Source organism: Calidris pugnax, unplaced genomic scaffold (genome assembly GCF_001431845.1).
Source record: "Calidris pugnax isolate Ruff unplaced genomic scaffold, ASM143184v1 scaffold27, whole genome shotgun sequence".
Taxonomy (NCBI): Eukaryota; Metazoa; Chordata; class Aves; order Charadriiformes; family Scolopacidae; genus Calidris; species Calidris pugnax.
The window spans coordinates 2745345-2758163 of record NW_015090893.1 but is presented as its reverse complement, the minus strand read 5'-3'; the positions used below and the strand labels follow the sequence as shown (position 1 = coordinate 2758163).

The 12819-nt window shown below is 38.7% G+C and overlaps 1 protein-coding gene across 7 annotated transcripts in view; it reads left to right on the top strand.

Annotated features, from left to right (window-relative positions):
- The window catches only part of TENM2 (teneurin transmembrane protein 2), a 479584-nt gene that overhangs the window by 453238 nt on the left and 13527 nt on the right, over nt 1–12819 (top strand). For all 7 annotated transcript variants that reach the window (XM_014948063.1, XM_014948062.1, XM_014948061.1 and 4 more), the window contains 4 exons: nt 1429–1583; nt 2078–2952; nt 10754–10929; nt 12540–12775. In XM_014948063.1, the coding sequence (XP_014803549.1) occupies nt 1429–1583; nt 2078–2952; nt 10754–10929; nt 12540–12775 (1442 nt within the window). The remainder of the gene's footprint in view (nt 1–1428; nt 1584–2077; nt 2953–10753; nt 10930–12539; nt 12776–12819) is intronic.

The window sequence follows — 12819 nt, the reverse complement described above, 5'->3', positions numbered from 1 at the left end:
CTTGCTCGGCAATTTTTATTCTGGGCTTTAATTACAGTGGATTGGCAAGTGTTCGTGCTTTGTTTAGTTAAAGCAAACTTTATTACCCCAACACTAAACGCTGCAAAAGGAGAACAGAACACAAATTAGCAGGGTACCGCTCACTCCAAGAAGCAAGCATGTAAACTGGGAAACAAATTACTGTTTGAGATACAGTCTTTGGGGAGAAAAACTGCTTGCTGCGCCTTTTTTCTGAGGTTTTATTTCTTCTTCAGAGGGGGAGGAAAAATAAAAGGGTTTTTTCCCTTTCCAGTTTCTAATTTTTAACAAGAAGTTTCCAAGATGATTTAGAGATTTGGGGATGTATTTCTTTTTAAGATTTTTTCCAGTGCTTCATCTTAATTATAAGGATGAATTAATCAGGTGTACTGCCAGGTGTTTCAAACATCTCTGTGTTTTATTTCAATGGTTGAAAACAACTCAATGATTGTAAAAGCGAATAAAAATGAAAGGTCCTGTTTCTTTGTAATAGTTCCAGTTAATACATCCAGAGTGTATTACCAGGACAGAGCTGCTTGCATGTTTTAAGCTAAACCTCTGTATAAAAGTTGAGAAGATAAAGCTGTATCTTCTGTCACTGGCCAACAGGATGAGCGCTATAACCATTTGAAGACAAAATTTTTAGATCAATATTTTATTTTCAGCCCAAGGAATGGAGAAGGCAGTGCGCCAAATCAAAGCAGGAAAGGCAAGTGAGAAAAAGCCTGCCCTCCTTCACAACAGGCAGCAGCGTCCTTCTGTTCCTCCCAGGGAGCACCCTTTCATTCTGTGCCTTCCCTCTCTAAGGACTCCCAGTGTGACCGGCGTTGACCCTTTCCTTTTCTTCTAGGCTGGAAACCCCTGTGTCTTCATCTGGAAACACCAGATGTTCTTCCCGTATTCCTTACTGCAACAGGTCAAAGAATCAAAAAACGTCCTGAAAGAATGTGATATCCTCTTAATTTTTCAATATTTTTAAGGCCCTTTTAAAAGATTTCTAAAAGTTCTTCATCCTCAATAAATCCTTCAGGTGAAGAAAGCAACGCCTCAACTTCCTGAGATTAAAATTTAGGAGATTTTTTTTTTAAATTGCACTTATGTAATATATCACACAGAGTTTAAATTTGGAGATAAACTGATGCATTCTGCTGGCTCTTTGGCATGTTTTGGGGATTTCTGTGGTTTTCTTTTCTTTAAAGTCCCAACGGATAAACCTGCTTGATGCCATTTATTCAGCAGAACTACAGTTACTTGAAGGGTTCCAGGACTTGTGCTCAGATTGAAAGGGAGGAAAGAACAGGGGAAGTGAACAAACATCACCATCTTGTAAACTTGTTAATTAATAAGGTGAAGCCTGCCTTGAAGCGAGAGCCTTACTGCTTCACTGATGCCTGTTTTTTCTATCTGCAGGAATCGCAGTGGATAAGTACGGACTCATGTATTTTGTTGATGCCACTATGATTAGAAAAGTGGATCAGAATGGAATTATATCAACCCTGCTGGGTTCCAATGACCTAACTGCTGTTCGACCTCTCAGCTGTGATTCCAGCATGGATGTCACCCAGGTAGACTCTTACTGCATTTATTTTCTTGTCTGCCTTAGAAGAGATGGGCATCTCTTTTGGATGACTGCCTGGCCACTTAAGAAATACATTATGCAGCACAAGATGATAGCATATTTGATTTATTTCTGAAATGAGTGAACAATCCTTTTACTGTGGCTAACACAGGTTATTTATGCAACTATAGAGAAATAAGGTTGAGATAATGGGAGTTATTGTCTTAATTGCCTGTTTTTCTGTAATTATTGTAGAGCTTCCACAATGTAACATTCATTCTTTGCACAGAAACACAATTAGCCAAAGTTACCACTGCACGTAGCTTTAATATTTCCGAAAAACAAAATCATTGTTTGAAATAGTTGCCATTCATGACTTGGTTTCATAATTTACGCTGATAAACCCCTCACTAATTTGCTGTTGTTACACATGGAATTTTAAACACTAGAAGTGTACTTTTCAGTTACGAGTTTTACAGTAATAATTTGTGCAACTCATAGGTACGGCTGGAGTGGCCTACTGATCTCGCTGTCAATCCCATGGACAACTCACTTTATGTCCTAGAGAACAATGTTATTTTGCGGATCACAGAAAATCATCAAGTTAGCATTATTGCTGGACGCCCCATGCACTGCCAGGTTCCTGGTATAGACTACTCTCTTAGCAAACTGGCTATTCATTCTGCACTTGAATCAGCCAGTGCCATTGCCATCTCACACACAGGAGTTCTTTACATCAGTGAGACAGATGAAAAAAAAATTAATCGGCTACGCCAGGTAACTACCAATGGAGAAATATGCCTTCTTGCAGGGGCAGCTTCAGACTGTGATTGCAAAAATGATGTCAACTGTAATTGCTATTCTGGGGATGATGGGTATGCCACTGATGCCATCTTAAATTCACCATCTTCCTTAGCTGTGGCCCCAGATGGTACCATCTACATAGCTGATCTTGGAAATATCCGCATTAGGGCTGTCAGTAAAAACAGGCCCATTCTTAATTCTTTTAACCAATATGAAGCTGCATCTCCAGGAGAACAGGAGCTGTATGTCTTCAATGCTGATGGGATTCACCAGTACACTCTCAGCCTCGTTACCGGGGAGTACTTGTACAATTTCACCTATAGCAGCGATAACGATGTCACGGAGGTGATGGACAACAATGGCAACTCCTTGAAGGTCCGTCGGGATGCCAGTGGGATGCCCCGCCATTTACTGATGCCGGATAATCAGATTGTCACGCTGGCTGTTGGCACTAATGGTGGACTCAAGCTAGTCTCAACACAGACCCTGGAGCTCGGATTAATGACATATAACGGAAACAGTGGTCTCTTAGCAACGAAGAGTGATGAAACAGGATGGACAACATTTTATGAGTAAGAATGTTTTTGGCTATATTAAGAGTACATTTATTTTTCAAATGGGTAGTGAGTAGGACCTAAACTGACCCTACTGAAATTTGTGGTAGGCTTTTCACTGCTACTGAATCAGGCCGTTACATCTCAGTCTGGTGTGATACTGGAAATGATTAAGTGGCTTCGTGATTTCATCCGTTTTGCCGGGTCCTTTGGGTGGGTACGGAACCGCCTAAATTCCTGGCCACAGTCTGAGGCCAGTGGGGAAGCCCACCCACCTCCAGCAGGAAGGACTGTGCGCCGCAGGCAGAAACCCAGGGGTGATTTCCCAGGCTGCTCTTAGTCCTCACGAGGCTGCAGATAACTCCCATCAGAGCAGCCCCAGCAATCTGCAGCTCCTACTGAGCTGCCCCTCTAGGAACCCTAATGCTGCCCTTTCTTTTGGAACTCAAATTATATATCTCTTTCTGTTTAGATTCATATATTACTCATGGTGGTTAAAATGTTGATTAACTTCACTGATTGTTCATTCTTGAGACAAGCGAGGAAATGAGATCCCCAGCTATCTGTCAGACCCCTGGTGTAACTTCCATAATTTGTAGATAACCCAAAAGCACACTGCTGTTCATGAGCATATAGATTAAAAAGACAGAACTTCCTTTTTAAATGAAATTCATCAGAGATGAAGTTCAAATCTATATTAAAAATATAGAAAACAGAGTCAGAATTTTATTAATAGTGATCCTATTCTTAGTAGTCTTATTGCCATTTATTGATCAAAACAATTTTTATAATAGAAGCTACATGACATATTGAAAATATTTATAACTTTTAAGTATGGCAAGTCTGATGCCATGTATTGTGTTTGAAATAGCTAATTAATGATTACTAAATAGCATCTCTCAAATTAGTGGGTGGAAAGTATGAATAGGGCTTTATTTTTAATTTTAAATTGAATGCTTGTTTTGAAAGTTACAGACTAGCAATGATACACACCTATTTTAGTTTATTAATGCATTCATCTTGGCCACCACTTCCTTTTTTTTTTTTTGGAGGAAACATAAGTAATGCAGGAATAAAAAGAACTATGTTCAGTCTGCTCAAAATACGTCAAAATCAGCATTGCGCATCAGTGTTTTGTGCACTGTGTTTCCGTAAAAAGGAAAGCAGTGCCCTCTCGTGGTCCCCTGCTGATGTGGCTCTGGAAATTAAACCTTTGCAAAATTTTAAGGCCAAAAAAACCCTCCACATCTCTACCCACAGGCTAGGTGAAAAATCACAAAGTGAATTTCTTTACCACACACTAGTTACAAAATAATCCAGTTACATGAATGCATGGAGGTATTACCTGCTGATTACAAAATTAAGTAAAAGCTCCCTGTACTAGACAGTGGTAAAACCTCACATTATTGCACTGAATCAGGCCGTTACATCTCAGTCTGGTGTGATACTGGAAATGATTAAGTGGCTTCGTGATTTCATCCGTTTTGCCGGGTCCTTTGGGTGGGTACGGAACCGCCTAAATTCCTGGCCACAGTCTGAGGCCAGTGGGGAAGCCCACCCACCTCCAGCAGGAAGGACTGTGCGCCGCAGGCAGAAACCCAGGGGTGATTTCCCAGGCTGCTCTTAGTCCTCACGAGGCTGCAGATAACTCCCATCAGAGCAGCCCCAGCAATCTGCAGCTCCTACTGAGCTGCCCCTCTAGGAACCCTAATGCTGCCCTTTCTTTTGGAACTCAAATTATATATCTCTTTCTGTTTAGATTCATATATTACTCATGGTGGTTAAAATGTTGATTAACTTCACTGATTGTTCATTCTTGAGACAAGCGAGGAAATGAGATCCCCAGCTATCTGTCAGACCCCTGGTGTAACTTCCATAATTTGTAGATAACCCAAAAGCACACTGCTGTTCATGAGCATATAGATTAAAAAGACAGAACTTCCTTTTTAAATGAAATTCATCAGAGATGAAGTTCAAATCTATATTAAAAATATAGAAAACAGAGTCAGAATTTTATTAATAGTGATCCTATTCTTAGTAGTCTTATTGCCATTTATTGATCAAAACAATTTTTATAATAGAAGCTACATGACATATTGAAAATATTTATAACTTTTAAGTATGGCAAGTCTGATGCCATGTATTGTGTTTGAAATAGCTAATTAATGATTACTAAATAGCATCTCTCAAATTAGTGGGTGGAAAGTATGAATAGGGCTTTATTTTTAATTTTAAATTGAATGCTTGTTTTGAAAGTTACAGACTAGCAATGATGCACACCTATTTTAGTTTATTAATGCATTCATCTTGGCCACCACTTCCTTTTTTTTTTTTTGGAGGAAACATAAGTAATGCAGGAATAAAAAGAACTATGTTCAGTCTGCTCAAAATACGTCAAAATCAGCATTGCGCATCAGTGTTTTATGCACTGTGTTTCCGTAAAAAGGAAAGCAGTGCCCTCTCGTGGTCCCCTGCTGATGTGGCCTGGAAATTAAACCTCTGTGATTTTTCACCTAGCCTGTGGGTAGAGATGTGGAGGGTTTTTTTGGCCTTAATATTTTGGTGCCCTCTCGTGGTCCCCTGCTGATGTGGCTCTGGAAATTAAACCTTTGCAAAATTTTAAGGCCAAAAAAACCCTCCACATCTCTACCCACAGGCTAGGTGAAAAATCACAAAGTGAATTTCTTTACCACACACTAGTTACAAAATAATCCAGTTACATGAATGCATGGAGGTATTACCTGCTGATTACAAAATTAAGTAAAAGCTCCCTGTACTAGACAGTGGTAAAACCTCACATTATTGCTGGTGAGATGTGGATGCCCTTCTAGGTAGGTTTTGTTGTTGTTTTTCCTTCGATAGCTTGCTCAAGATTCAGATCAGAAGTCATATAAACTAGTTATTTCTCAAAACACCAGAAATTAATTGTAGCAAATTAAGTAGCGAAGTTATTTAAAACTCTACATGAAAATCAATGAAACATTAAAAAAGGTTGTCAGAAAGTAACAAGTCACAAAACTGGTGTAACCGCTGGCTGAGAATCACACAAAGTACAAAGTTAGCATGATTTACTAGAAAAATTGTATTACGATTTCTAAGTAAATATAGAAGGTAGATGCTTTTATGTCTTACTGAGATGCATCTGAAAATATAATTTAATGTGTATATAGTGCTTACACATTTATTAAATTTTTTTTCCAAGATAAATAAGAAAAGATGCACAACCCTTTGCCCCAGGTCAATGAAAGTCAAGTACCATATTTAGGTCTAAACAGTGCAGCCTGGGGTGCTGTCTTAGATGATTAGTAACTTTGATGAAGCAGCACAAGTAATTTACTTTCTCCCAGATTTTTATAAGCATAGAGCCCATAGATGGGAGGACAGTATAGACTTTTTTTTTTACATTAAAAATGCATATGATTAGTAACTTTGATGAAGCAGCACAAGTAACTTACTTTCTCCCAGATTTGTACATACATTTTCATAAGCATAGAGCCCATAGATGGGAGGCCAGTATAGACTTTTTTTTACATTAAAAATGCATATACTTTCTTTATAGTGCATGTATAAAATAAACTTTGCCATTCACAAAGACATTGAAAGAAGATACGTATCTCTATATGTGCATGGAAATCCCGTGTGAGGACTAGAAGCTAGTGATACACACTCAAGATACTAATTACAAAATAATACTAGAAAAATAAAGACATCTCCTTCAGGCTGATCCTGAGCAGCTGACTTACGATAACTCCTCAATGTGCTTTGTCATCTCGAAGATACGTATCTCTATATGTGCATGGAAAACCCGTAGTGATACGCACTCAAGATACTAATTACAAAATAATACTAGAAAAATAAAGACATCTCCTTCAGGCTGATCCTGAGCAGCTGACTTACGATAACTCCTCAATGTGCTTTGTCATCTCATGCACCCCCACAGTTGAGGGGTTTATTATAAGGTTATGGGAATTATTTAAATCAAATTTACAAACCTAAACAATCACAGTCCACAGTCACTCAGTACTGTTCTCTGGTGCATATTTTTTTCTTCAGAGCAGTTCCAAGGGGAAAGTTCTGTATTCATCACTAGGCAATTTATTTTGGTAGCTCAAAGTTAGCATGAATTGAAGATGAAAGACATACTTAGCCAGTGAGAGTTTGTAGGGACAACAGAATAGTTTTCTGTGGCTTTAATTGTTAATATGGCAGCAGAACTGGAAAAGAACAAATATCTTTTTAGTAGTAAAATAATACATGAACTAAAGTTTAGGAATGCTTCTGAAAAATTTATTTCAGTGCATTTGTATCGACCAGATGTTGAAGTGCTATCTTATTGGGTATATTCCTCTCTTTTGTCTGAAACTGTACCCTGAAAATGCTCACAGTATTAAATTTGTGCAGTATATCTAGGTATGCATGTAGATATGCACAGAAATGCATATGCAAACTATTTTTATGTGTGTGTATACACACTCCATATGTATATTTTTTATATATATATATATAGCATGTGTGTATGCACGCAGTTCATTTGCAGTAGGAACAAGCAAGGCTCTTAAATAATACAACAGCTAACAGCAGGCTCACATGGGGTAATTTAAGCTTGGTTTTGGGCATGAAGCACAGATCTTTGAAGCGGTCCTCGGTGGTATTCCTGAGAGAATGCTGCAGTTTTCTTCTTGAATCAGCTTGATTTTTATAAGGGAGAGAAAATAGGGATAGATGCAAATGCATGTGGATCTGCACCTTGCCCTGCTCTATGTTAAGTCAAAAGCTGATGTTACTCCTTTCTGCAGTATTGTATATGGTACTCCCACCTCGAGCAGTACACATTTCAAACCTCAAAGACCAAAAAGCTAGCAATGAAAATTGATAAGAGGTAGAGGTTCCATAATATTGGACATGGGAGAAGAGCCTACGGTGCATTTTCACAAGCCTGCTGAAGGGATGCACAGGTCAGGTGTGTGTAGCTATCTGAGAACGTCATAGATGCTCAGATGTGTCTCACAATTGAGCTGCACAGTGTCTATCACGTCCTGTGTCACTGGGGTTTTTTTTGCTTCATTAGACTTGGGTTCATATAATGAAGAGCAAAGGTACATAACCATTAATCCCTATATAGCTTTATTTTTATTATGCAGCTAAATATCTGGGTGTTGTATTCTGCTAAGCACTTGCTCTCACATGATACATAAATTTAAAAAAACCCAAACACTCAATAATCTGTCACTCTAAATTTTGTAGTACCTGAAAGGTTTCCAGTTTATGAATTTTAAACTTTTTTACGTTTAAGATATTTTTTTTAAGTAGAATTTTATTGATGCAATGGATAAAGTAGAAATGCTTTCTTTACACATTGGTATGGCAGCGTGTATATATCATTTAAGCAGTGAAGTTTTTATATGTCTAGCTCGTAAACTAAATGGTCTGCAGATCTTCATAGAGACTAGTTATGTATGTGTCATTTTTCACTTGCCTATAAACCCTGCTAATCTCTGCCATTGCTGATTTCAAAAACTGTGACCAGCACTGGCAAACATGCCCCATGGCGGGGGGCAAAAAATGAATTTCTAGAAATAGCATTAGAATATTTTCATTTTTCTGTTTCAGTCTCTGTACATCCTCATCCATATTTACTTTTTAGACTGCCCTTGCACTTTGAACAAAGATTTTCAGTGAGTAGCCCACAGCAATCCCCAGGAATTTTTCCTGGGTTAATTAAAAACCCAGAAATGTGAATGAAGAGTTTAAATTAATGTCTCATTTACATTGCCTAAAATATATTTGCTGATGGGGAATTTCGCCAGCCATTTTTCTGGATGTTCACCAAGCTCTGCATAGTCACGCTGAAGCCACTCATGGATTTTTCTCGTTTGTCCTAAATAACGTTGTTTCTTCTGTAATATTGACATCTAAGTATTCTCTTCATCACTGTGCTCATCACCAAACGTCCCAAAGTGGTCCACGTACAGGCTCTTAGAATTAACTTTTTATTAACCTTCTAGAGTTTTGAAATTGTCCATTTTTTTTACTTTTTGTTTTTCCGCACTAGATGGATGTTTGACTGGATCATGTTTTTCCCTCATTTGTACTTCTTGAGTACTTTTTAATATCTTTTTTTGAAGACATTTGTATAGACTTAACCTAACCCCCTTTCATAGATTACCTTGTTATTATCATTTATCCAGTATCTTATTGATATGATAGAAAAAAAAATAATATGTATGTCTATATAAGGGTAGAAACTTGTGACTTTTTCATTAAGAAAAATCATGTTGCTTAATCTTTATTTGATCCTGAGCTGCTTAAATGAACACTATTATTGGTCCCTTTTAGGTCACATGATGCTTTCTTTTATTTACTTCTTTGCCTAATTCTTCCATTGGTTCTGGTAAGGCTTGTTGCTCCACAGGTGCTTTTTTTTTTTCCTTCCTCCCCAATGTTCAGTTGAATGGGTACAACCATTTGCAATGGATTTGAAAGGCATATTTTATATTTGTCTTAGTTGAGGAGCCAATTTGTGTATTAATTTTGGAGATATCCTGTACAGTTCAGGTGGTCTACTTTGAGGTTTCTGAATTATTGAATTGTAAAAAGTCCTGTTGAAAGCACTGATTTTTTTTCATCTTTACAGCTAACCACGACGTACAAAGAACTCGGCTAGTTCCGTGATACTAAATGTGCTCCTCTTCTCTTCTGTTACTCTCAGGCAGTGCAATGGATTTACCAGTTCTCTTCCAGGCTTCCCGCTCCCTGGATTTCTACGTTCGAAGGATGGCCAGTTGGTTTCAATCTCTACCTAAACTTTTCCCTTTATCTACACAGGACATTTTTTCTTGCCTTTCTGCTGTTTAGAAGTATGTGCGGTTTGGTAGCGGCTGGGTGAGAGACTCTTGCACAAGTAGAGAATTGCAGCAAGCAGAGTGGCAGACTGGCATACTGGTTTTGTTTCAGGTCCCCATTTCTTGCCCTTAAGATCCAAGAGATTGCTTCTTTAGCATACATATGCACACAAATATAGCATACTAAAGGAAAGGGAGAAACAGTATGATTTGATTTCAGGTAGCATTCCTTCTTTCCCCCCTCCTCAGGCTTTATACCTCTAAATAAATTTAACTCAGTAAACTTATGGAGAGCCCTTCTTCTTTTTTTTTTTTGTCTTTATGCCTCTAGAGCACTTAATTCATCTTTTAAGGTATATTCTGAGTGCTGACTGCTGCCCTTTGTGCAACTCCGACCTGTCCTGTACTTTGACTTCTCATCATTCATGTTTATAAGCCAAAAGACTGACCCCAAATACAGTTCAATATCACAGATAAGGTCTAAATGAAATTAATGTGTTCTCAAGTTGATGTCTTTTTTAATCTCTTGTGGCAAGTTCATTCCTTGAGATGTCACCTAAGATCATACTTAGTAGTTTCCACTAAGTATTCAGTTGCAAATGTGCAGTGTATGCAATTGTATATTGTAGTATCCAACATAAGTCCACTTCCTTAGAGTGAAATGCAACTATTAAATATACTTTTTTGATCCAAATATCGCTCTGTATATCCATAATAATTTAATTAAATAATTTAATAATTTAAAAGATGCTAACCTGGATTTGCACTTACGTAGTTGAGATCAGTATCTCTAAAAATTATTATTTCATCATTATAGACTTTTTCAAGAACAGAGAAATAGGTATGGCCAGGATGTTCTTGAAAATCTGGTTCATACTGGGGTTTTCTTGCACAAATGTGGTGCATTATTAATACATTGGGTATTGAAATGAACATATATCCTCATGCTTTTTTGCTCTCACTAACTTTTCTATTAGCTATGATCATGAAGGGCGTCTGACCAATGTAACACGTCCCACTGGAGTGGTAACTAGCCTTCATCGAGAGATGGAAAAGTCTATTACCATCGACATTGAGAATTCTAATCGGGATGACGATGTCACGGTCATCACAAATCTCTCCTCTGTGGAGGCTTCCTATACAGTTGTTCAAGGTACCAAAGCACACTTCTCAGCACATCTAACCACACACACAACTTGAGAAAGCAATTAGCAAAAGATTCGGGTCATTAGTACACTCATGAGCAGGGGAAAACCACGTAAGGTTTGCAAGAAAAACTCCCATAAAGCTCATTGCTAAAATGACAGGTCTTCAGGACAGGTAAGAGACATTTTGCAATCATGGTTTGTGTCAAGTATGTACGGTCATTGTCTGCTGGTGTGAGCTGGTCCTCTTGGGTCAGGTTCACTTTACGCACTCCCATATTTCTCTGTACTTCACTGCAAAATCGGTGCTGATTTCAGTGCCGCAGAGATGCAGTCTGTCTGCTCAGCGTTGGCTTCCTGGGGAGGGAGCCTTCTGGAGAGAGAGGCTCAGGTAACTTCCTGCTATTAGAAATGAAATCTTCCAAATTTATACACTACCATTAAATAAAATGTAGAGCAGTCAGGGCAGTGGATGATCTTGTGCCACAGCTAGGGCGCCTGAGAGGAGCGTTACAGCCCAAGTATGGCAGGAGAGACCAGCAACAAAGTGGTTAAATGTTTGTGCAGAGCTTTCTGGCACCACCCAGGCATTGTATCTGATGAAATGAAAATGGTCAATTATCAAAGGTAGACTGAAAGGAATTTGGTGAGTGATGGGAGTTTTTTAATTAAGATACAATGTCACTGGAATAAGAATATCATCATCAAACAATAGTCTCCTCCTGACATAAATGTCAACATTTATAGACTATTATACCGTGCCATGTCTGGTTACAAAGACTTCATTTCTTTTACACCAGATGATTAATTATGTGGATGCTGTCCTTCTGTCAGACAAATGCCGATGCTTTGGTGACGGTTGCGCGCTGTAGTGCTGCATCCTGGCCTTGGCTGTGTCACACAGCTGGCGAACTGCAGGGCCATAAACCTGCAGGAGTATTTTTATAGCTCTTCTCGGGCAGCCAGCAGGGCTGGGGTGCTCATGGGGCCCGTGCCCGCCGGCGGGGTGGCAGGAGGGCAGGCGAGGGAAGGGCTGTGGCTGCCAGCTGGCACTGCCGCAGCCTCACACCTTGGGGAGCTCAAGCCAAACTGTAGTGCTGTACAGAGCCTGTGCTTGGAGACAACTTGTAAACAGAGGGAAAGAAAAAGAAGAGGTCCTTGCTTCTTCCCACTTATAAAAGTCCAGCAGCCTTTTTTTTTTTCCTTTTTATCCTGGAGTTTAATGTACAAGTCCAGCAACCTTTTTTTTTTTTTTTCTTTTTATCCTGGAGTTTAATAGTTTGTTGTTTATCCAGCAGTTTTCGGGAGTTTTTGTTCATATTAGAAAAAAATTACGTGGCTGAACACATATCACTGTGCATTTTGATTCACAATTAAGACTTAAGGGAAAACATAATGAAATAAACACAGAATCTCTCTGCAGGCTCACTGTTACAGTACTGTTCTTTACATGAATCAGTAACATCTGTAATTTCCACCATAGTACCACGTAAATGGTAATTGCAGGCTGACTTCATTTAACATCAACAGGAGTGCAATAAAAAACCAATCAAATTAAGCTATATGTTTTCTTTATGACTGGAGTAGCTAAATTATTTTCTTTTCATTATTGCTGTAGATCAAGTGAGGAACAGCTACCAGCTCTGTAATAATGGTACTTTGAGAGTGATGTATGCCAATGGCATGAGCATTAGCTTTCACAGCGAACCTCATGTCCTGGCTGGGACTGTGACTCCCACCATAGGACGATGTAATATTTCTCTACCAATGGAAAATGGTTTAAACTCAATTGAATGGCGTCTGAGGAAGGAACAAATTAAAGGCAAAGTGACTGTGTTTGGAAGAAAGCTCAGGGTAAGTAGAATCTGTCGTTACAATAATGATCTTTTCTTCTGTGG